The sequence below is a fragment of the Cherax quadricarinatus genome, chromosome 61 (genome assembly GCF_038502225.1).
Source record: "Cherax quadricarinatus isolate ZL_2023a chromosome 61, ASM3850222v1, whole genome shotgun sequence".
Taxonomy (NCBI): domain Eukaryota; kingdom Metazoa; phylum Arthropoda; class Malacostraca; order Decapoda; family Parastacidae; genus Cherax; species Cherax quadricarinatus.
In genome coordinates, this window is record NC_091352.1 from 4,514,607 (window position 1) to 4,541,338 (window position 26,732).

At 48.1% G+C, this 26,732-nt stretch overlaps 1 protein-coding gene across 1 annotated transcript in view; it reads left to right on the forward strand.

Moving 5' to 3' along the window:
* LOC128699520 (probable E3 ubiquitin-protein ligase HECTD2) overlaps positions 1–26,732 on the forward strand; it is a 97,066-nt gene that overhangs the window by 31,587 nt on the left and 38,747 nt on the right. Inside the window, exon 2 of the mRNA XM_070098173.1 lies at positions 9,228–9,315. Within this exon, the coding sequence (XP_069954274.1) occupies positions 9,228–9,315 (88 nt within the window). The remainder of the gene's footprint in view (positions 1–9,227; positions 9,316–26,732) is intronic.

Sequence of the window (26,732 nt, forward strand, 5' to 3'; positions counted from 1 at the left end):
TACTATCGTTGTAACAACAGTAGTAACAGTTACTATCGTTGTAACAGCAGTAGTAACAGTTACTATCGTTGTAACAACAGTAGTAACAGTTACTATCGTTGTAACAGCAGTAGTAACAGTTACTATCGTTGTAACAGCAGTAGTAACAGTTACTATCGTTGTAACAGCAGTAGTAACAGTTGTACTATCGTTGTAACAGCAGTAGTAACAGTTACTATCGTTGTAACAGCAGTAGTAACAGTTGTACTATCGTTGTAACAGCAGTAGTAACAGTTACTATCGTTGTAACAGCAGTAGTAACAGTTGTTACTATCGTTGTAACAGCAGTAGTAACAGTTGTACTATCGTTGTAACAGCAGTAGTAACAGTTACTATCGTTGTAACAGCAGTAGCAACAGTTGTACTATCGTTGTAACAGCAGTAGTAACAGTTACTATCGTTGTAACAGCAGTAGTAACAGTTGTACTATCGTTGTAACAGCAGTAGTAACAGTTACTATCGTTGTAACAGCAGTAGTAACAGTTACTATCGTTGTAACAGCAGTAGTAACAGTTTTACTATCGTTGTAACAGCAGTAGTAACAGTTACTATCGTTGTAACAGCAGTAGTAACAGTTACTATCGTTGTAACAACAGTAGTAACAGTTACTATCGTTGTAACAGCAGTAGTAACAGTTACTATCGTTATAACAGCAGTAGTAACAGTTACTATCGTTGTAACAGCAGTAGTAACAGTTACTATCGTTGTAACAGCAGTAGTAACAGTTACTATCGTTGTAACAACAGTAGTAACAGTTACTATCGTTGTAACAGCAGTAGTAACAGTTACTATCGTTGTAACAACAGTAGTAACAGTTACTATCGTTGTAACAGCAGTAGTAACAGTTACTATCGTTGTAACAGCAGTAGTAACAGTTACTATAGTTGTAACAGCAGTAGTAACAGTTACTATCGTTGTAACAACAGTAGTAACAGTTGTACTATCGTTGTAACAGCAGTAGTAACAGTTACTATCGTTGTAACAACAGTAGTAACAGTTGTACTATCGTTGTAACAGCAGTAGTAACAGTTACTATCGTTGTAACAACAGTAGTAACAGTTACTATCGTTGTAACAGCAGTAGTAACAGTTACTATCGTTGTAACAGCAGTAGTAACAGTTACTATCGTTGTAACAGCAGTAGTAACAGTTGTACTATCGTTGTAACAGCAGTAGTAACAGTTACTATCGTTGTAACAACAGTAGTAACAGTTACTATCGTTGTAACAGCAGTAGTAACAGTTACTATCGTTGTAACAGCAGTAGTAACAGTTACTATCGTTGTAACAACAGTAGTAACAGTTACTATCATTGTAACAACAGTAGTAACAGTTACTATTGTTGTAACAACAGTAGTAACAGTTGTTACTACCGTTGTAACAACAGTAGTAACAGTTGTTACTATCGTTGTAACAACAGTAGTAACAGTTACTATCATTGTAACAACAGTAGTAACAGTTACTATTGTTGTAACAACAGCAGTAACAGTTGTTACTACCGTTGTAACAACAGTAGTAACAGTTGTTACTACCGTTGTAACAACAGTAGTAACAGTTGTTACTACCGTTGTAACAACAGTAGTAACAGTTGTTACTACCGTTGTAACAACAGTAGTAACAGTTACTATTGTTGTAACAACAGTAGTAACAGTTGTTACTATCGTTGTAACAACAGTAGTAACAGTTGTTACTACCGTTGTAACAGCAGTAGTAACAGTTGTTACTACCGTTGTAACAACAGTAGTAACAGTTACTATTGTTGTAACAACAGTAGTAACAGTTGTTACTATCGTTGTAACAACAGTAGTAACAGTTGTTACTACCGTTGTAACAACAGTAGTAACAGTTGTTACTACCGTTGTAACAACAGTAGTAACAGTTACTACCGTTGTAACAACAGTAGTAACAGTTACTACCGTTGTAACAACAGTAGTAACAGTTGTTACTACCGTTGTAACAACAGTAGTAACAGTTGTTACTACCGTTGTAACAACAGTAGTAACACCAGCACCGAGAAGATAAACCTTCACTATTTCTTGTTCACCTTTAATGATAGTGTTACAGTGTCTGCTGGAGGGTGGGAAGAGAGCCTCCAGCTTCTCATTTTCTTCAGCAGGTAACCTCAGTACGACTTCGTAGCTCCTTACTCAGTACTCTAGCTTAATCCTCCACGTTTCACTCTGTGTACTCCAGCTCCTGGACTCCAAGTAGAATTAGTCATACGTGTGTGAATGTATACGCAACAAATCGTTTACGGATATCGAGACACAGCTCCTGGTCAGGGCATCAGTGATTTCTATCCTCTTACGCCCTATCATATCTACTCTTGAAGCTGTGTACTTAGTTTGCCTCCACCACTGTCCCATCCAAGTCATTCCACTTTTCAACCACAGACCCAGTACTTCCTTACATACCAGTGCGTTATATTTGTTCTCAGCTTCCACCTGTGTCCCCTTGATCCTGGTCCTCTTAATACAGTCTGTGTCACCTTGATCCTGGTCCTCTTAATACAGTCTGTGTCACCTTGATCCTGGTCCTCTTAATACAGTCTGTGTCTCCTTGATCCTGGTCCTCTTAATACAGTCTGTGTCCCCTTGATCCTGGTCCTCTTAATACAGTCTGTGTCTCCTTGATCCTGGTCCTCTTAATACAGTCTGTGTCTCCTTGATCCTGGTCCTCTTAATACAGTCTGTGTCCCCTTGATCCTGGTCCTCTTAATACAGTCTGTGTCCCCTTGATCCTGGTCCTCTTAATACAGTCTGTGTCCCCTTGATCCTGGTCCTCTTAATACAGTCTGTGTCTCCTTGATCCTGGTCCTCTTAATACAGTCTGTGTCCCCTTGATCCTGGTCCTCTTAGTACAGTCTGTGTCCCCTTGATCCTGGTCCTCTTAATACAGTCTGTGTCTCCTTGATCCTGGTCCTCTTAATACAGTCTGTGTCCCCTTGATCCTGGTCCTCTTAATACAGTCTGTGTCCCCTTGATCCTGGTCCTCTTAATACAGTCTGTGTCCCCTTGATCCTGGTCCTCTTAATACAGTCTGTGTCTCCTTGATCCTGGTCCTCTTAATACAGTCTGTGTCCCCTTGATCCTGGTCCTCTTAGTACAGTCTGTGTCCCCTTGATCCTGGTCCTCTTAATACAGTCTGTGTCTCCTTGATCCTGGTCCTCTTAATACAGTCTGTGTCCCCTTGATCCTGGTCCTCTTAGTACAGTCTGTGTCCCCTTGATCCTGGTCCTCTTAGTACAGTCTGTGTCCCCTTGATCCTGGTCCTCTTAATACAGTCTGTGTCTCCTTGATCCTGGTCCTCTTAATACAGTCTGTGTCCCCTTGATCCTGGTCCTCTTAGTACAGTCTGTGTCCCCTTGATCCTGGTCCTCTTAATACAGTCTGTGTCTCCTTGATCCTGGTCCTCTTAATACAGTCTGTGTCCCCTTGATCCTGGTCCTCTTAGTACAGTCTGTGTCCCCTTGATCCTGGTCCTCTTAATACAGTCTGTGTCTCCTTGATCCTGGTCCTCTTAATACAGTCTGTGTCTCCTTGATACTGGTCCTCTTAATACAGTCTGTGTCCCCTTGATCCTGGTCCTCTTAATACAGTCTGTGTCTCCTTGATCCTGGTCCTCTTAATACAGTCTGTGTCTCCTTGATCCTGGTCCTCTTAATACAGTCTGTGTCCCGTTGATCCTGGTCCTCTTAATACAGTCTGTGTCTCCTTGATCCTGGTCCTCTTAATACAGCCTGTGTCCCCTTGATCCTGGTCCTCTTAATACAGTCTGTGTCCCCTTGATCCTGGTCCTCTTAATACAGTCTGTGTCCCCTTGATCCTGGTCCTCTTAATACAGTCTGTGTCTCCTTGATCCTGGTCCTCTTAATACAGTCTGTGTCTCTTTGATCCTGGTCGTCTTAATACAGTCTGTGTCCCCTTGATCCTGGTCCTCTTAATACAGTCTGTGTCTCCTTGATCCTGGTCCTCTTAATACAGTCTGTGTCTCTTTGATCCTGGTCCTCTTAATACAGTCTGTGTCTCCTTGATCCTGGTCCTCTTAATACAGTCTGTGTCCCCTTGATCCTGGTCCTCTTAGTACAGTCTGTGTCCCCTTGATCCTGGTCCTCTTAATACAGTCTGTGTCTCCTTGATCCTGGTCCTCTTAATACAGTCTGTGTCCCCTTGATCCTGGTCCTCTTAGTACAGTCTGTGTCCCCTTGATCCTGGTCCTCTTAATACAGTCTGTGTCTCCTTGATCCTGGTCCTCTTAATACAGTCTGTGTCTCCTTGATACTGGTCCTCTTAATACAGTCTGTGTCCCCTTGATCCTGGTCCTCTTAATACAGTCTGTGTCTCCTTGATCCTGGTCCTCTTAATACAGTCTGTGTCTCCTTGATCCTGGTCCTCTTAATACAGTCTGTGTCCCGTTGATCCTGGTCCTCTTAATACAGTCTGTGTCTCCTTGATCCTGGTCCTCTTAATACAGCCTGTGTCCCCTTGATCCTGGTCCTCTTAATACAGTCTGTGTCCCCTTGATCCTGGTCCTCTTAATACAGTCTGTGTCCCCTTGATCCTGGTCCTCTTAATACAGTCTGTGTCTCCTTGATCCTGGTCCTCTTAATACAGTCTGTGTCTCTTTGATCCTGGTCCTCTTAATACAGTCTGTGTCCCCTTGATCCTGGTCCTCTTAATACAGTCTGTGTCTCCTTGATCCTGGTCCTCTTAATACAGCCTGTGTCCCCTTGATCCTGGTCCTCTTAATACAGTCTGTGTCCCCTTGATCCTGGTCCTCTTAATACAGTCTGTGTCCCCTTGATCCTGGTCCTCTTAATACAGTCTGTGTCCCCTTGATCCTGGTCCTCTTAAAACAGTCTGTGTCCCCTTGGTCCTGGTCCTCTTAATACAGTCTGTGTCCCCTTGATCCTGGTCCTCTTAATACAGTCTGTGTCCCCTTGATCCTGGTCCTCTTAATACAACCTGTGTCACCTTGATCCTGGTCCTCTTAATACAGCCTGTGTCCCCTTGATCCTGGTCCTCTTAATACAGCATGTGTCCCCTTGATCCTGTTCCTCTTAATACAGTTTGTGTCACCTTGATCCTGGTCCTCTTAATACAGTCTGTGTCCCCTTGAACCTGGTCCTCTTAATACAGCCTGTGTTCCCTTGATCCTGGTCCTCTTAATACAGTTTGTGTCACCTTGATCCTGTTCCTCTTAATACAGTCTGTGTCCCCTTGATCCTGGTCCTCTTAATACAGCCTGTGTCCCCTTGATCCTGGTCCTCTTAATACAATCTGTGTCACCTTGATCCTGGTCCTCTTAATACAGCCTGTGTCCCCTTGCTCCTGGTCCTCTTAATACAGCCTGTGTCTCCTTGATCCTGGTCCTCTTAATACAGCCTGTGTCCCCTTGATCCTGGTCCTCTTAATACAGCCTGTGTCCCCTTGATCCTGGTCCTCTTAATACAGTCTGTGTCCCGTTGATCCTGGTCCTCTTAATACAGTCTGTGTCTCCTTGATCCTGGTCCTCTTAATACAGCCTGTGTCCCCTTGATCCTGGTCCTCTTAATACAGTCTGTGTCCCCTTGATCCTGGTCCTCTTAATACAGTCTGTGTCCCCTTGATCCTGGTCCTCTTAATACAGTCTGTGTCCCCTTGATTCTGGTCCTCTTAATACAGTCTGTGTCCCCTTGATCCTGGTCCTCTTAATACAGTCTGTGTCCCCTTGATCCTGGTCCTCTTAATACAATCTGTGTCACCTTGATCCTGGTCCTCTTAATACAGCCTGTGTCCCCTTGATCCTGGTCCTTTTAATACAGCCTGTGTCCCCTTGATCCTGTTCCTCTTAATACAATCTGTGTCACCTTGATCCTGGTCCTCTTAATACAGTCTGTGTCCCCTTGAACCTGGTCCTCTTAATACAGCCTGTGTCCCCTTGATCCTGGTCCTCTTAATACAGTCTGTGTCACCTTGATCCTGTTCCTCTTAATACAGTCTGTGTCCCCTTGATCCTGGTCCTCTTAATACAGTCTGTGTCACCTTGATCCTGGTCCTCCTAATACAGCCTGTGTCCCCTTGATCGTGGTCCTATTAATACAATCTGTGTCACCTTGATCCTTCTCCTCTTAATACAGCCTGTGTCCCCTTGATCCTGGTCCTCTTAATACAGTTTGTGTCACCTTGATCCTGGTCCTCTTAATACAGCCTGTGTCTCCTTGATCCTGGTCTTCTTAATACAGTCTGTGTCCCCTTGATCCTGGTCCTCTTAATACAGCCTGTGTCCCCTTGATCCTGGTCCTCTTAATACAGTCTGTGTCACCTTGATACTGGTCCTCTTAATACAGTCTGTTTCACCTTGATTCTGGTCCTCTTAATACAGTTTGTGTCACCTTGATCCTGGTCCTCTTAATACAGTCTGTGTCACCTTGATCCTGGTCCTCTTAATACAGTCTGTTTCACCTTGATCCTGGTCCTCTTAATACAGTCTGTTTCACCTTGATCCTGGTCCTCTTAATACAGTCTGTTTCACCTTGATCCTGGTCCTCTTAATACAGTCTGTTTCACCTTGATCCTGGTCCTCTTAATACAGTCTGTTTCACCTTGATCCTGGTCCTCTTAATACAGTCTGTTTCACCTTGATCCTGGTCCTCTTAATACAGTCTGTGTCCCCTTGATCCTGGTCCTCTTAATACAGCCTGTGTTCCCTTGATCCTGGTCCTCTTAATACAGTCTGTTTCACCTTGATCCTGGTCCTCTTAATAGTCTGTTTCACCTTGATCCTGGTCCTCTTAATACAGTCTGTGTCCCCTTGATCCTGGTCCTCTTAATACAGTCTGTGTCCCCTTGATCCTGGTCCTCTTAATACAGTCTGTGTCCCCTTGATCCTGGTCCTCTTAATACAGTCTGTGTCCCCTTGATCCTGGTCCTCTTAATACAGTCTGTGTCCCCTTGATCCTGGTCCTCTTAATACAGTCTGTGTCCCCTTGATCCTGGTCCTCTTAATACAGTCTGTTTCACCTTGATCCTGGTCCTCTTAATACAGTCTGTGTCCCCTTGATCCTGGTCCTCTTAATACAGTCTGTGTCCCCTTGATCCTGGTCCTCTTAATACAGTCTGTGTCCCCTTGATCCTGGTCCTCTTAATACAGTCTGTGTCCCCTTGATCCTGGTCCTCTTAATACAGTCTGTGTCCCCTTGATCCTGGTCCTCTTAATACAGTCTGTGTCCCCTTGATCCTGGTCCTCTTAATACAGTCTGTGTCCCCTTGATCCTGGTCCTCTTAATACAGTCTGTGTCCCCTTGATCCTGGTCCTCTTAATACAGTCTGTGTCCCCTTGATCCTGGTCCTCTTAATACAGTCTGTGTCCCCTTGATCCTGGTCCTCTTAATACAGTCTGTGTCCCCTTGATCCTGGTCCTCTTAATACAGTCTGTGTCACCTTGATCCTGGTCCTCTTAATACAGTCTGTGTCTCCTTGATCCTGGTCCTCTTAATACAGTCTGTGTCCCCTTGATCCTGGTCCTCTTAATACAATCTGTGTCCCCTTGATCCTGGTCCTCTTAATACAGTCTGTGTCCCCTTGATCCTGGTCCTCTTAATACAAACAATGTGTCCCTTTTTACCTTTTCATTTCCTCTTAAGATTTTATATGTCGTAATCATATCCCCCCTTCTCCTTTCTGCCAAAATTGTCAGGTTCAATTCCTTCATCATCTCCTCATAGTGTATTCCTTTCAATAAATAACAAAAAGGCACAATACCGTGACTGGAACGATACACAAATAACCCGCACATAAAAGAGAGAAGTTTACGACGACGTTTCGGTCCGTTGCGCATGTATCTTAATTTCATCTCCCCTCAAGGAAGGTTCCTTGATGTTGGTGAGGGGCTCTTGATTTAGGGAATTGGATCTGTGCTCCAGTTCCCCAAATTAAGCCTGAATGCCTTCCACCCCCCCCCCAGGCGCTGTATAATCCTCCGGGTTTAGCGCTTCCCCCTTGATAATAATAATAATAATAATTAATTTCATCTTGTCGGTATTATATACCATTCTTGTACTACTACTACCACCACTACCTCTTCCTGCCTGTATATAGCCGTCCTGCTCCACTTCTGGTTAGTGTGACTTTGTAAATGGTCCAAGTCGAACCGAAACGTCGTCGTAAGCTTCTCTCTTTTATGTGCGGGTTATTTGTGTATTCCTTTCAGTTCTGGGACGAGTCTGGATGTAAACCTCTCGACCAGGTCGAGTTTCTTCACGTGCCTGGCCAGGTGTGGGCTCCATGCTGGTGCTGCATACTCACATACGTTCTAAAGGATTCTTTACTCAAGTTCCTTAACACTATTTTAAAGGTTGCTAATCATGCATGTGCCGCTGACTTTGTGTGGTTTATGTGTATTTCTGGCGATATGCTTGGTGATATGTTCACCCCAGGTCCTTTTTACTTTCTGATATCTGCAATATCTCTCTGCCCCTGTTGTACTCTGTGCCCGGTCTTTCCTCGCCTATGAATTGCATGACCTTGCATTTGTTCGAACTGAAATTTGAAGTCATTTGATTGCAAAATCTGTAGTTTATTGAGGTCTCCCTGTAGTTTATCACTGTCCTCTCCTGTTCTCATTCTTCTCATTAACTTCACATCATCAGCAAACAGTGACACACAAGACACTGGTAGTACATCGTTCACATAGTATATTAGGAACAGCAGCGGTCCTAGTATTGATACTTGCGGAACCTCGTTCGTTGCTCTTACCCCATACTGATGTCTCATCTTTTACTGTTACTCTCTGCCTTTTTATCACTGCCTGCTCTTTTAATTTCTGGACTGATCTCTGCTGTGGTACTGTATCAGAGTCTTCCTGCACTCCCAGAAGGTGCAGCCCACACAGCTCTGTCTTTCCTGGTTTATCTCTGTGACTTTGTCATGGAACTCCAGTGAATTTGCATGACAGGATTTCCATTCCCAAATCCAAGCTGGTGTTCTATGCAGAATCTTCTCTCCAAGTGCTTAAATATCCTTTCCCTTGTTATCCTCCCCAGAACTTTGGACAATATTTATGTTAGAGACTCTGGTCTGTAATTCACATTTATATTATTGGATCACATAGTTGCTTAGCTCCTTCTCTCAGCATCCACAACCACCATCAACATACCTTCCACCACCATACAACCACAACCCAGCACCATCACAACCTCTCCTCTCTACAGCGGTTGGCAGCGGTCACAGACTTGATGGAGTCACTCTCAGAATCACTACTACAAAGACAAGAAGGTATCACCTGTCCCTCGTGCAAAGGTATGTCATCTCACCTCTCTTTGATACCAGGTATCAACACACACCTGCTACACCTGCTGAATGTTTAACTTACACCTGTTGCATGGTAATTACCTTTAAATCTGTTACATGTTGTTGCATACACCTGTTAATTACTTCACACCTGTTACCTGTTGTAATTATATTATTAATTATGCTTCATGACTGTTGACATGTGCCTTACCTGTTAATTATATCCGTTGTGTCATGTACACCTCAGAAATCAAAATCTTTAACTCACTTATACAAAACTTCGGGAGCTCTGCAGTTACTAGCGCATGCGAAGTGAATAAGTCTCCTTCCGGACAGGCACCTAAAGTCAGTACCTGACCAGCTTGGCTGTGGTTGTTACGTCAGTTTGCGTGCGGCCAGCAGTAAGAACCTGGTTGATCAGACCCTGATCCACCATGAGGCCTGGTCTCAGACCGGGCCGCGGGGGCGTTGACCCCCGGAACCCTCTCCAGGTATACTCCAGGTAAGGTGAATACATGACATATAAGACATAAGATACATCTCGTACTGCGTAATACAGAGGGCAGCACCTTCTAGCACTACCCTAATACCAACTAATATCCTGGTACCTACTTCCTTACGCTAGGTGAACAGACTCCCAACGTAGGGAGACTGCCACATACCGTGGCTACGTATTCTCAAATCTTTCTTCTTCTCCTGCTATTGAAGTGTTACGCGTTGGTGTTGTTATTAAAACGCCGAGAGTAACTGAACGCCGTAACAACTATGTAAATTCAACGCGGACATCGATCCTGTCCCGAAAAAAACCGGGTTCGTACCCGGGTTCGTTGGAGCCGCGGACCACAACAACTCCAGTACCCGATTTAGCAACTCACCGGCCGTAGAGTACTACGCAGATTCTATTTTAAGAGCAGACACTGAAAGTGCCCTGTTATCCTCCTTTCTTATTCAATATATTGAGCACTGGACGGGGTATCTAGATGGTAAGACTTGTCCAAAAGCTGAGAGCTTCAGACGCTGTGTACACTGGCCTGGACACTGTACACTGGACTGGACACTGTACACTGGCCTGGACACTGTACACTGGACTGGACACTGTACACTTGCCTGGACACTGTACACTGGACTGGGCACTGTACACTGGCCTGGACACTGTACACTGGACTGGACACTGTACACTGGCCTGGACACTGTACACTGGCCTGGACACTGTACACTGGACTGGACACTGTACACTGGCCTGGACACTGTACACTGGACTGGACACTGTACACTGGCCTGGACACTGTACACTGGACTGGGCACTGTACACTGGCCTGGACACTGTACACTGGACTGGACACTGTACACTGGCCTGGACACTGTACACTGGCCTGGACACTGTACACTGGACTGGACACTGTACACTGGTCTGGACACTGTACACTGGCCTGGACACTGTACACTGGACTGGACACTGTGCACTGCTCTGGACACTGTACACTGGGCTGGGCACTGTATACTGGACTGGACACTGTACACTGGACTGGACACTGTACACTGGCCTGGACACTGTACACTGGACTGGACACTGTACACTGGACTGGACACTGTACACTGGCCTGGACACTGTACACTGGCCTGGACACTGTACACTGGACTGGACACTGTGCACTGCTCTGGACACTGTACACTGGCCTGGACACTGTATATTGGACTGGACACTGTACACTGGACTGGACACTGTACACTGGCCTGGACACTGTACACTGGACTGGACACTGTACACTGGCCTGGACACTGTACACTGGCCTGGACACTGTACACTGGACTGGACACTGTACACTGGCCTGGACACTGTACACTGGCCTGGACACTGTACACTGGCCTGGACACTACACTGGACTGGACACTGTACACTGGACTGGACACTGTACACTGGACTGGACACTGTACACTGGCCTGGACACTGTACACTGGCCTGGACACTGTACACTGGACTGGACACTGTACACTGGCCTGGACACTGTACACTGGCCTGGACACTGTACACTGGACTGGGCACTGGTACACTGGCCTGGACACTGTACACTGGCCTGGACACTGTACACTGTACACTGTACACTGGCCTGGACACTGTACACTGGCCTGGACACTGTACACTGGCCTGGACACTGTACACTGGACTGGACACTGTACACTGGCCTGGACACTGTACACTGGCCTGGACACTGTACACTGGACTGGGCACTGTACACTGGCCTGGACACTGTACACTGGCCTGGACACTGTACACTGGCCTGGACACTGTACACTGGCCTGGACACTGTACACTGGCCTGGACACTGTACACTAGCCTGGACACTGTACACTGGACTGGACACTGTACACTGGCCTGGACACTGTACACTGGACTGGACACTGTACACTGGACTGGACACTGTACACTGGACTGGACACTGTACACTGGACTGGACACTGTACACTGGACTGGACACTGTACATTGGCCTGGACACTGTACACTAGCCTGGACACTGTACACTGGACTGGACACTGTACACTGGCCTGGACACTGTACACTGGCCTGGACACTGTACACTGGCCTGGACACTGTACACTGGACTGGACACTGTACACTGGACTGGACACTGTACACTGGACTGGACACTGTACACTGGACTGGACACTGTACACTGGACTGGACACTGTACACTGGACTGGACACTGTGTTGTACTTCCCTGAGACGCCGTAATTTGCCGTCACGCCCTCCTCTGAGACACGGTAACATGCCGTCACGATGCGTCACGCTCTCCTCTTAGACACAGTAACATGCAGTCACACGCGTTGTCACGCTCTCAAGCGTCACAAACCCACGTGTCACAGTGGTCATGTGTGGCCAGTTAAGGTCACACCTTCCTCACAAGCATATTATTTTCTGAGTAATAATAATAATAATAATAATAATAATAATAATAATAATAATAATAATAATAATAATAATAATAATAATAATAATAAGGTCAACTAACGGGGTATATCGCAGTTCAGTGAATAAAAAATATCGTGTGTGTGTGTGTACTCACCTAATTGTTGATGTAGGGTTCGAACCACAGCTCCTGGCCCAGCCTCTTCACTGGTCGCTACTAGGTCCACTCTCTCCCGGCTCCACGAGCTTCATCATACCTCTTCTTAAAGCTATGCATGTGTGTGTGTGTGTGTAAGTTTATTCAGGTATACATAAATACAGTTACACAGATTATCACACACAGCAGTATGTGTGTAGAGATCCTGGGATAACCCAAAAACGTCAGACAAAGTGACTTATTTCCACTGGGTTCCTTTAAATACCTTATTAATACACTATAAAGGAGATATACGAGGAATAAGGTAATATGAGTTATTTATATTTACACGTGTGTTAGTTAAAAAATAAATTATTCTTCTCCCTTTCTGTCTCTACATTCATTAAGCAACTTTTGGCAGTCTTCTTGAACTGGTTGATGCTATGACTGGCATTGACATGTGCAGGCAGTCTGTTCCATTCCTTTATTGCTGTACAATAAAAGGTGTTTGAAGCCTGGCCAATGACTGTGGCTACTACAAAGTTGTGCTCTCCCCTCCCCTAGTACTATGATTGCTTTGGTTGTCGACCTTGACAAAATTGACAGCAAGATATTCTGGACATTGTTTGTGAGCAATTTTATAAACATGATTTAGCTTCAGTTGTTTTACTCTGTCTTCAACATTCAGCATATCCAACTGCTGTAATTCATCCTGGCCTACATGTTCTCTTGGTCCCAGGCCTACATGTTCTCTTGGTCCCAGGCCTACATGTTCTCTTGGTCCCAGGCCTACATGTTCTCTTGGTCCCAGGCCTACATGTTCTCATGGTCCCAGACCTACATGTTCTCTTGGTCCCAGACCTACATGTTCTCTTGGTCCCAGACGTACATGTTCTCTTGGTCCCAGGCCTACATGTTCTCTTGGTCCCAGGCCTACATGTTCTCTTGGACCCAGGCCTACATGTTCTCTTGGTCCCAGACCTACATGTTCTCTTGGTCCCAGGCCTACATGTTCTCTTGGTCCCAGACCTACATGTTCTCTTGGTCCCAGGCCTACATGTTCTCTTGGACCCAGGCCTACATGTTCTCTTGGTCCCAGACCTACATGTTCTCTTGGTCCCAGGCCTACATGTTCTCTTGGTCCCAGGCCTACATGTTCTCTTGGTCCCAGACCTACATGTTCTCTTGGTCCCAGGCCTACATGTTCTCTTGGACCCAGGCCTACATGTTCTCTTGGTCCCAGGCCTACATGTTCTCTTGGTCCCAGGCCTACATGTTCTCTTGGTCCCAGGCCTACATGTTCTCTTGGTCCCAGGCCTACATGTTCTCTTGGTCCCAGGCCTACATGTTCTCATGGTCCCAGACCTACATGTTCTCTTGGTCCCAGACCTACATGTTCTCTTGGTCCCAGACGTACATGTTCTCTTGGTCCCAGGCCTACATGTTCTCTTGGACCCAGGCCTACATGTTCTCTTGGACCCAGGCCTACATGTTCTCTTGGTCCCAGACCTACATGTTCTCTTGGTCCCAGGCCTACATGTTCTCTTGGTCCCAGACCTACATGTTCTCTTGGTCCCAGGCCTACATGTTCTCTTGGACCCAGGCCTACATGTTCTCTTGGTCCCAGACCTACATGTTCTCTTGGTCCCAGGCCTACATGTTCTCTTGGTCCCAGGCCTACATGTTCTCTTGGTCCCAGACCTACATGTTCTCTTGGTCCCAGGCCTACATGTTCTCTTGGACCCAGGCCTACATGTTCTCTTGGTCCCAGACCTACATGTTCTCTTGGTCCCAGGCCTACATGTTCTCTTGGTCCCAGACCTACATGTTCTCTTGGTCCCAGACCTACATGTTCTCTTGGTCCCAGGCCTATATGTTCTCTTGGTCCCAGGCCTACATGTTCTCTTGGTCCCAGGCCTACATGTTCTCTTGGTCCCAGGCCTACATGTTCTCTTGGCCCCAGGCCTACATGTTCTCTTGGTCCCAGGCCTACATGTTCTCTTGGTCCCAGGCCTACATGTTCTCTTGGTCCCAGGCCTACATGTTCTCTTGGTCCCAGGCCTACATGTTCTCTTGGTCCCAGGCCTACATGTTCTCTTGGTCCCAGACCTACATGTTCTCTTGGTCCCAGGCCTACATGTTCTCTTGGTCCCAGGCCTACATGTTCTCTTGGTCCCAGACCTACATGTTCTCTTGGTCCCAGACCTACATGTTCTCTTGGTCCCAGGCCTATATGTTCTCTTGGTCCCAGGCCTATATGTTCTCTTGGTCCCAGACCTACATGTTCTCTTGGCCCCAGGCCTACATGTTCTCTTGGTCCCAGGCCTACATGTTCTCTTGGTCCCAGGCCTACATGTTCTCTTGGTCCCAGGCCTACATGTTCTCTTGGTCCCAGGCCTACATGTTCTCTTGGTCCCAGGCCTACATGTTCTCTTGGTCCCAGGCCTACATGTTCTCTTGGTCCCAGACCTACATGTTCTCTTGGTCCCAGGCCTACATGTTCTCTTGGTCCCAGGCCTACATGTTCTCTTGGTCCCAGGCCTACATGTTCTCTTGGACCCAGGCCTACATGTTCTCTTGGTCCCAGGCCTACATGTTCTCTTTGTCCCAGGCCTACATGTTCTCTTGGTCCCAGGCCTACATGTTCTCTTGGTCCCAGGCCTACATGTTCTCTTGGTCCCAGGCCTACATGTTGTCTTGGTCCCAGGCCTACATGTTCTCTTGGTCCCAGGCCTACATGTTCTCTTGGTCCCAGGCCTACATGTTCTCTTGGTCCCAGGCCTACATGTTCTCTTGGTCCCAGGCCTACATGTTCTCTTGGTCCCAGGCCTACATGTTCTCTTGGTCCCAGGCCTACATGTTCTCTTGGTCCCAGGCCTACATGTTCTCTTGGTCCCAGGCCTACATGTTCTCTTGGTCCCAGGCCTACATGTTCTCTTGGACCCAGGCCTACATGTTCTCTTGGACCCAGGCCTACATGTTCTCTTGGTCCCAGGCCTACATGTTCTCTTGGTCCCAGGCCTACATGTTCTCTTGGACCCAGGCCTACATGTTCTCTTGGACCCAGGCCTACATGTTCTCTTGGTCCCAGGCCTACATGTTCTCTTGGTCCCAGGCCTACATGTTCTCTTGGACCCAGGCCTACATGTTCTCTTGGTCCCAGGCCTACATGTTCTCTTGGACCCAGGCCTACATGTTCTCTTGGACCCAGGCCTACATGTTCTCTTGGTCCCAGGCCTACATGTTCTCTTGGACCCAGGCCTACATGTTCTCTTGGTCCCAGGCCTACATGTTCTCTTGGTCCCAGGCCTACATGTTCTCTTGGACCCAGGCCTACATGTTCTCTTGGTCCCAGGCCTACATGTTCTCTTGGACCCAGGCCTACACGTTCTCTTGGACCCAGGCCTACATGTTCTCTTGGTCCCAGGCCTACATGTTCTCTTGGTCCCAGGCCTACATGTTCTCTTGATCCCAGGCCTACATGTTCTATTGGTCCCAGGCCTACATGTTCTCTTGGACCCAGGCCTACATGTTCTCTTTGTCCCAGGCCTACATGTTCTCTTGGTCCCAGGCCTACATGTTCTCTTGGTCCCAGGCCTACATGTTCTCTTTGTCCCAGGCCTACATGTTCTCTTGGTCCCAGGCCTACATGTTCTCTTGGTCCCAGGCCTACATGTTCTCTTGGTCCCAGGTCTACATGTTCTCTTGGACCCAGGCCTACATGTTCTCTTGGACCCAGGCCTACATGTTCTCTTGGTCCCAGGCCTACATGTTCTCTTGGACCCAGGCCTACATGTTCTCTTGGTCCCAGGCCTACATGTTCTCTTGGTCCCAGGCCTACATGTTCTCTTGGTCCCAGGCCTACATGTTCTCTTGGACCCAGGCCTACATGTTCTCTTGGTCCCAGGCCTACATGTTCTCTTGGTCCCAGGCCTACATGTTCTCTTTGTCCCAGGCCTACATGTTCTCTTGGTCCCAGGCCTACATGTTCTCTTGGTCCCAGGCCTACATGTTCTCATGGACCCAGGCCTACATGTTCTCATGGACCCAGGCCTACATGTTCTCATGGACCCAAGCCTACATGTTCTCATTGACCCAGGCCTACATGTTCTCATGGACCCAGGCCTACATGTTCTCATGGACCCAGGCCTACATGTTCTCATGGACCCAAGCCTACATGTTCTCATGGACCCAGGCCTACATGTTCTCTTGGACCCAGGCCTACATGTTCTCATGGACCCAGGCCTACATGTTCTCATGGACCCAGGCCTACATGTTCTCATGGACTCAAGCCTACATGTTCTCATGGACCCAGGCCTACATGTTCTCATGGACCCAGGCCTACATGTTCTCATGGACCCAGGCCTACATGTTCTCATGGACCCAGGCCTACATGTTCTCATGGACCCAAGCCTACATGTTCTCATGGACCCAGGCCTACATGTTCTCATGGACCCAAGCCTACATGTTCTCATGGACCCAGGCCTACATGTTCTCATGGACCCAAGCCTACATGTTCTCATGGACCCAGGCCTACATGTTCTCATGGACCCAAGCCTACATGTTCTCATGGACCCAAGCCTACATATTCTTATGGAACCATGTGATGTAGTTCAGCTGGGCTTGTGAGGTCTCTGGGGAGACCTAATTTAACCAATTATATGGTCACACCTTGCCTTGGCAAACGTCTGTAGCCACGCCCACGTCTGAGGCCTTTTGTTCTTGACGGCGTCAAATCCTGGCGTCAGGTCGTACACGTGGTTGTCGAGGGTGCTTGGACCACCATAAAAGCCCAAGGAAGAGCATGATCAGGAGATTCGAGCGGAGCTGCTACTGGGGTGCAGAGCTCCTGAGCAGAGATTCGAGCGGAGCTGCTGCAGGGGTGCAGAGCTCCTGAGCAGAGATTCGAGCGGAGCTGCTGCTGGGGTGCAGAGACTTCGAGCGGAGCTGCTGGCTCGGGAGAAGGCTGCTGAAGTCTCTGGAGGAGACTGTTGGAGGCACTGGGCAGAGTACTGGCTTGGCGTCGTACTCGTGCTGTGTAGGTCTTGGGACCTGTGGCTTAGTTCCTGTAGTGAACTGTCCTCTGTGCTATATTGTAAGTTACATTCATTTTGGTCAAGTTGATTGTGTTCCCTGTCTCACTGCTTATGTGTACCATCCCATTTATCTAAACCACTATGATGCTCTGTTCCCAAATATATTATTGTACAAAGACTTAATAATAAACTGTGTTTGAGTAGAATAGTAATATTCACTGCCCACCGTTATTAGCTATTCCTATTTCTCATATTTTATTATGTTTATATGAGTGAAGAGTGGGCGAGGCATATGTTAGTGAGTAGTGTAGAGTTAATGAGAGTGTCGTGGTGGTCACCACTGACCTGTCATTACCTACCTACCTCCGCATACCTCACTCCTACCACCTCGCCTGCCTCTCCCCTGCCTACATAATCCCTTACTCCCATATTCCCCACTTATATCCTATTCAATCATTACCCCCCTACATGACAACCAAGCCTACATGTTCTCATGGACCCAGGCCTACATGTTCTCATGGACCCAGGCCTACATGTTCTCATGGACCCAGGCCTACATGTTCTCATGGACCCAAGCCTACATGTTCTCATGGACCCAGGCCTACATGTTCTCATGGACCCAGGCCTACATGTTCTCATGGACCCAGGCCTACATGTTCTCATGGACCCAGGCCTACATGTTCTCATGGACCAAGGCCTACATGTTCTCATGGACCCAGGCCTACATGTTCTCATGGGCCAAGGCCTACATGTTCTCATGGACACAGGCCTACATGTTCTCATGGACCCAGGCCTACATGTTCTCATGGGCCAAGGCCTACATGTTCTCATGGACCCAGGCCTACATGTTCTCATGGACCCAGGCCTACATGTTCTCATGGACCCAGGCCTACATGGTCTCATGGACCCAGGCCTACATGGTCTCATGGACCCAGGCCTACATGGTCTCATGGACCCAGACCTACATGTTCTCATGGACTCAGATCCAGCATCTTGTTCTGGCTGATTTGCAGTTATCTTTCAGTTTTTTTTTTGTCAAGTGTGTATGTGTACTCACCTAATTGTGGTTTCAGGGGGTCGAGACTCAGCTCCTGGCCCCGCCTCTTCACTGATCGCTACTAGGTCCTCTCTCTCTCTGCTTCCTGAGCTTTGTCATACCTCTTCTTAAAACTATGTATGGTTCCTGCCTCCACTACTTCACTTGCTAGGCTATTCCACTTGCTGACAACTCTATGACTGAAGAAATACTTCCTAACGTCCCTGTGACTCGTCTGAGTCTTCAGCTTCCAGTTGTGACCCCTTGTCCCTGTGTCCCCTCTCTGGAACATCCTATCTCTGTCCACCTTGTCTATTCCCCTCAGTATCTTGAATGTCGTTATCATGTCTCCCCTGACCCTTCTGTCCTCCAGTGTCGTCAGTCCGATTTCCCTTAACCTTTCCTCGTACGACATTCCCTTGAGCTCTGGGACTAGCCTTGTTGCAAACCTTTGTACTTTCTCTAACTTCTTGACGTGCTTGACCAGGTGTGGGTTCCAGACTGGTGCTGCATACTCCAGTATGGGCCTAACATACACAGTGTACAGTGTCTTGAACGATTCCTTATTAAGGTATCGGAACGCTATTCTCAGGTTTGCCAGGCGCCCGTATGCTGCAGCAGTTATTTGGTTGATGTGTGCCTCCGGTGATGTGCTCGGTGTTATGGTCACCCCAAGGTCTTTCTCCCTGAGTGAGGTCTGTAGTCTTTGTCCACCTAGCCTATACTCTGTCTGCGGTCTTCTTTGCCCCTCCCCAATCTCCATGACTTTGCATTTGGCAGGGTTGAATTCGAGAAGCCAGTTTCTGGACCACATGTCCAGCCTATCCAGGTCTCTTTGCAGTCCTGCCTCATCCTCATCCGATTTAATTCTTCTCATCAGCTTCACATCATCTGCGAATAGGGACACTTCAGAGTCTATTCCGTCCATCATGTCGTTCGCATATATAAAAAATAGCACTGGTCCTAGAACTGACCCCTGTGGGACCCCGCTCGTCACAGGCGCCCACTGTGATACATCTTCACGTACCATGACTCGTTGTTGCCTCCCTGTCAGGTATTCCCTGATCCATTTCAGTGCCCTCCCTGTTATATGCGCCTGATCCTCCAGCTTCTGCACTAATCTCTTGTGGGGAACTGTGTCAAAGACCTTCCTGCAGTCTAGGAAAACGCAATCAACCCACCCCTCTCTCTCGTGTCTTACTTCTGTTACCTTGTCATAAAACTCCAGAAGGTTTGTGGCACAGGATTTGCCTTCCAAGAACCAATGCTGGTTTTCATTTATAATCTTGTTCCATTCCAGGTGTTCCACCACTCTCCTCCTGATAATCTTCTCCATGACTTTGCACACAATACATGTCAGAGACACAGGTCTGTAGTTTAGTGCCTCATTTCTGTTTCCTTTCTTAAATATGGGGACTACATTTGCTGTCTTCCATTTCTCAGGTAGTTGCCCAGTTTCAAGGGATGGGTTGAAGATCGTGGTTAGGGGCGCGCACAGCATCTCTGCTCCTTCTCTAAGGACCCATGGGGAGATGTCCGGTCCCATCGCCTTTGAGGTATCAAGGTCACTTAGCAGCTTCTGCACCTCCTCCTCGGTTGTTCGTATGTCATCCAACACTTGTTGGTATATTCCCCCTTGATGTTCCCTTCTGTGCTGTCTTCTCAAAGCCCTTCCTGTCTCTACTGTAAAAACTTCCTTAAATCTCCTGTTTAGCTCCTCACATACCTCCTGATCATTTCTTGTGAGTTCTCCACCTTCTGTCCTCAATCTGATCACCTGGTCTTTGACTGTTGTCTTCCTCCTGATGTGGCTATACAACAGTTTTGGGTCAGTCTTGATTTTCGATGCTATGTTATTTTCATACTGTCGCTGGGCCTCCCTCCTTACCTGTGCATACTCGTTCCTGGCTCTGCGACTGATCTCCCTATTTTCATGTGTTCTCTGCCTTCTGTACTTTTTCCATTCTCTATTGCACTTTGTTTTTGCCTCCTTACACCGTCGGGTAAACCAGGGGCTCATTCTGGTCTTCCCATTGTTTCTGTTGCCCATGGGAATAAACCTTTCCACTGCCTCCTTGCGTTTTGTTGTTACGTATTTCATTATTTCATTTACTGGCTTTCCTGCCAGTTCTCTGTCCCACAGAACCTCCTGCAGGAAGTTCCTCAACCCTACGTAGTCCCCTCTTTCATAGTCAGGCTTTTCCCATTCAACTCCTGTTACTCTCTCCGCTTGCAGCTCTACTATGTATTCAAAGCACAGAACCACGTGGTCACTAGCTCCTAGGGGACTCTCATATGTGATGTCCTCAATGTCTGAACTGCCCAGGGTGAACACAAGGTCCAATCTTGCTGGTTCATCCTCCCCTCTCACTCTGGTAGTGTCCTTAACATGTTGGTGCATGAGGCTTTCCAGCACCACATCCAACATCTTGGCTCTCCATGTTTCGGGACCCCCATGTGGCTCCAGGTTTTCCCAGTCAATCTCCCTGTGGTTGAAATCTCCCATAACCAGCAACTTTGCTCTGCTGGAGTGAGCTCTTCTTGCCGCCTCAGCAAGTGTGTCCACCATTGCTCTGTTGCTCTCCTCATATTCCTCTCTTGGCCTCCTGCAGTTCTGTGGTGGATTATACATCACTGCAATGACCACCTTGTGCTCCCCAGACTGAAGTGTACCTACTATGTAGTCCCTTTCTCCTGTCTCGTCTATGCCTCCCATTTTCTCGAATTTCCATCGGTTTTTTACCAGCAGAGCAACCCCTCCTCCCCCTCTGCCCCTTCTATCTTTCCTCATGATCTGGTATCCTGGTGGGAAGATTGCATCTGTTATTGTCTCCGCGAGTTTTGTTTCTGTAACTGCTATGATGTCTGGGGACTTCTCATTGATTCTTTCTTGCCATTCCTCATATTTATTCATTAATCCATCTGCATTTGTGTACCAAACCTTCAACTTCTGTTCTAATACTGTAACTGTGGTCCTGGGGGAATACTGGGGTTGGGAGAGCAGGAGCCCTGGTGGGGGGTTGCAGTGGAGGTGGAGGAAGAGCTCCCATAGGGGGTTGCTGTAGGATTAAGGTTCGTGGTGCAGGGGGTGGGAACAGAGGGATCGGTGTGTGATGGTTGGTTTGGGTTGTTCAGTTGCCTTGGGGTGTCGTGGCTGGAGTCCTTCTGCAGGTGTTTCTGGGGGTTGTGCTTGTTCTTCCACCTGTTCCTGGGTTATTCTGCTCTCCTTTTTCATTTCCTTCCATTCCTCCTTTCGCTTTTGCACTCTCTCTTTCAGTATCATCCTTTCCTCCTGTGTTCTGTCTCGATCGAGGTGCACACTCATAAACTCCTGTTTGCCTCTCAGCTGTGCTTTCTCCTGCAGGATCATGGTTCGAGTTGATTCTGCCTTGAAAATTAGTTTGAGAGGCCGATTCCTTTTCTTTGTGAACCACCCGATTCTCCGAAAATTTGCCACCTGGGTCATGTCCCCCTCACCTATCACCTTCATGATACCTTCAATCGTTTTTTTCTCCTCCTGCTTTCTTTACTCATAAGTTTCCCCTTTAGCTTCGTCTAGCCCATAGACAAAAACTGATCTCTCCCTTTCCACCTCCCACTGTGACTCCCATTGCATCCTCTGAGGTGTTATAGTTCCTTCCTGTGGAGTGTTCCTTCTTTCAGTCCCTTCCCTAGCTGTGGCCCCTATGCTTCTTGGTTTGTCCTTCCTGCTCACCTGTTGCTGGCCCCCACAAGTGTCTGGTAAGGTCCCTGCACATGTCCTAGTTCCTTCAATGTATTCCAACCTCTCATTCTGTCCTATTGTGCTCCCTGTCTTTGTTTTGGCCCCATGTGGGTTTGACAGGACCTCTGCATACAGTTTAGCTTCCATGCTCCATTCAGACCCGTTGTCTGTGTCTGATGTAGTCATTGCTGATGCTACTTCTGTAATATCTTTGTCTCTAGGCTGTTTCAGATGTCTCAGCTCCTCTTCTAATCTCTGTATCTTGGCTTCTGCTACTGTGGCATGTTGCTCCCATCTTCTGGATTCTGCTGCTAACCTCTTCTCCATCTTCCTTGTAAGATCATCTAGCCTCCTTGTCCAGTCTTCCTCCTTTTTTTGAGCTCTGCCTCCCAGTCATCCCTCCCAGATTTGTCCTTCGGGCCCTTTGTTCTCATCCTAATTCTAGGTTGCCCCATTGCTCCACAGAAGGAAGGGGAGAGATGGTTAGGGGGAGGGAAATAGATGGTTAGGGGGAGAGGGGATGGATGGTTATGGGGGAGGGGGTTAGATGGTTTGGGGGAGGGGTAGGTGGTTAGGGGGAGGGGGTTAGATGGTTTGGGGGAGGGGTAGGTGGTTAGGGGGAGGGGGAGAGGTGGTTAGGGGAAGGGGGAGTACGTGTTTGTGTCAAGTGTATATGTGCTTGTGTATGTGTGTGTGCATGTGTGGGAGAGAGAGGGATGGGATTAAGGGGGGAGGGGGAGGGGGAGGGGGAGAGAAGGATGAGTGACCCTTAGAAGCGGGGGAGGTGTGTGTGTGTGATGGGATTAGAAGGGGAGGGAGGGGAAAGAAGGCTGAGGGTAGAGTGACTGCTTGATAACGGGGTCCTTACGGGTGTGTGTGTGTGTGTGTGCACGTGTGTGTGTGTGTGTGTGTGTGTGTATGTGTGTGTGTATGTGTGTGTGTGTGTGTGTGTGTGTGTGCCTGTGTGTGTGTGTGTGTGTGTGTGTGTGTGTGTGTGTGTGTGTGTGTGTGTATTCGCCTAGTGCAGGTGCGTGTGTGTATGTGTGTGTGTGTGTATGTGTGTGTGTGTGTGTGTGTGTGTGTGTGTGTGTGTGTGTGCACGTGTGTGTGTGTGTGTGTGTGTGTGTATGTGTGTGTGTGATGGTTCACGGACAGCGAACCTCACTGTGGTTCACGGTCAGTGAACCCCCATTATGGTTCAAGGTCATTGAACCCCATTGTGGTTCAAGGTCAGTGAACCCCATTTTGGTTCACGGTCAGTGAACCCCATTTTGGTTCACAGTCAGTGAACCCCATTTTGGTTCACGGTCAGTGAACCCGAGTAATTACCAATTAGTGATCCAGAATGATTCAAAAGGATCGAACCTGCATGTCGGACACTGAACCCGACTCCAGCAACACCACGACCCATGACACGCGCTACGGACTACGTACATATTAGGTGTGGATCCCCTCTCCGAGTGTATATAGAGGTGTGAATCCCTTCTCAGAGTGTATATAGAGGTGTAGATCCCCTCTCAGAGTGTATATAGAGGTGTAGATCCCCTCTCAGTTAATACTGGGTGATTTACACATCTCTGAGTATATATAGAGTGATATACACATCTGTCAGTGTATATACAGTGATATACACATCTGTCAGTGTATATATACACACACGTGGTCATCATACAGAACACGGGGTGGAGGACACACAAACATTCACCGTATCAATGATAATGAATTATTCAGACTACCGTCGGTCGGAATGTTGTTCGTGTCAGGGTTGAGCTCTGGCTCTCGGACCCGCCTTTTGAAGTCTATCAAAAAAGATTGATCACCTCCGATCAAGAATGAAAATTATTTTTTTTTCTGTAGATACTTTAGCTCAGCAGGTGAGGTGGCTGAAGTCAGCAGGTGAGGTGGCTGAAGTCAGCAGGTGAGGTGGCTGAAGTCAGCAGGTGAGGTGGCTGGAGTCAGCAGGTGAGGTGGCTGGAGTCAGCAGGTGAGGTGGCTGGAGTCAGCAGGTGAGGTGGCTGAAGTCAGCAGGTGAGGTGGCTGAAGTCAGCAGGTGAGGTGGCTGAAGTCAGCAGGTGAGGTGGCTGGAGTCAGCAGGTGAGGTGGCTGAAGTCAGCAGGTGAGGTGGCTGAAGTCAGCAGGTGAGGTGGCTGGAGTCAGCAGGTGAGGTGGCTGAAGTCAGCAGGTGAGGTGGCTGAAGTCAGCAGGTGAGGTGGCTGAAGTCAGCAGGTGAGGTGGCTGAAGTCAGCAGGTGAGGTGGCTGAAGTCAGCAGGTGAGGTGGCTGGAGTCAGCAGGTGAGGTGGCTGAAGTCAGCAGGTGAGGTGGCTGAAGTCAGCAGGTGAGGTGGCTGAAGTCAGCAGGTGAGGTGGCTGAAGTCAGCAGGTGAGGTGGCTGGAGTCAGCAGGTGAGGTGGCTGAAGTCAGCAGGTGAGGTGGCTGAAGTCAGCATCAACACCACGACCACCACCAACAACAGCAACAACACGACCACCACCACCACCACCAACAACAACAACACTACAACCACCATCAACAACAGCAACAACAACACCAAGACAACCACCACCACCACCAACAACAACAGCAACAACACCACGACAACCACCACCACCAACAACAGAAACAACAACACTACAACCACCACCAACAGCAACAACAACACCACGACAACAATAGATACAACAATAATAACAACACCACGACAACCACCACCAACAACAACACCACGACGACCACCACCAACAACAACACCACGACGACCACCACCAACAACAACACCACGACAACCACCACCAACAACAACACCACGACGACCACCACCAACAACAACACCACGACGACCACCACCAACAACAGGAACAACAACAACAACAACACGACCACCACCACCACCACCAACAACAACAGCAACACCACGACCATCACCACCAACAACAACACGACCACCACCACCACCACCAATAACAACACGACCACCACCAACAACAACACGACCACCACCACCAACAACAAACACGACCACGACCAACAACAACAGTAACACCACGACCCCCACCACCAACAACACGACCACCACCACCACTAACAACACGACCACCACCACCAACAACAACCCGACCACCACCACCAACAACAACAGTAACACCACGACCACCACCAACAACAACACGGCCACCACCTACAACAAACACGACCACCACCAACAACAACAGTAACACCACGACCACCACCAACAACAAACACGACCACCACCAACAACAACAGTAACACCACGACCACCACCAACAACAACACGGCCACCACCTACAACAACAACACGTCCACCACCAACAACAATAACACGACCACCACCAACAACAACACACCACCTACAACAACAACACCATCTACAACAACAACACCATCTACAACAACAACACCATCTACAACACCAACACCACCTACAACAACAACACCATCTACAACAACAACACCATCTACAACAACAACACCATCTACAACAACAACACCATCTACAACAACAACACCACCTACAACAACAACACCACCTACAACAACAACACGGCCACCACCTACAACAACAACACGGCCACCACCTACAACAACAACACGGCCACCACCTACAACAACAACACGTCCACCACCAACAACAATAACACGACCACCACCAACAACAACAACAGCAACAACACCACCAACAACAACACGACCACCACCAACAACAACAAGAGCAACACCACGACCACCGCCACCACTAACAACACGACGACCACCACCAACAACAACAACACGACCACCACCAACAACAACAACACGTCCACCACCACCAACAACAACAGTAACACCACGACCACCAACAACAACAACACGACCACCACCAACAACAACAACACCTCCACCACCAACAACAATAACACGACCACCATCACCAACAACAACAGCAACAACACCACCAACAACAACACGACCACCACCAACAACAACAAGAGCAACACCACGACCACCGCCACCACTAACAACACGACGACCACCACCAACAACAACAACACGACCACCACCAACAACAACAACACGTCCACCACCACCAACAACAACACGACCACCACCACCACCAACAACACGACCACCACCACCACCAACAACAACACGACCACCACCACCAACAACAAGAGCAACACCACGACCACCGTCACCACTAACAACACGACGACCACCACCAACAACAACAACACGACCACCACCACCAACAACACGACCACCACCACCAACAACACGACCACCACCACCACCAACAACAACAACACGACCACCACCACCAACAACACGACCACCACCAACAACAACAACACGTCCACCACCAACAACAATAACACGACCACCACCACCAACAACAACAGCAACAACACCACGGCGACCACCACCAACAACAACACGACCACCACCACCACCAACAACACGACCACCACCAACAACAACAACACGTCCACCACCACCACCAACAACACGACCACCACCACCAACAACACGACCACCACCACCACCAACAACAACAACACGACCACCACCACCAACAACACGACCACCACCAAC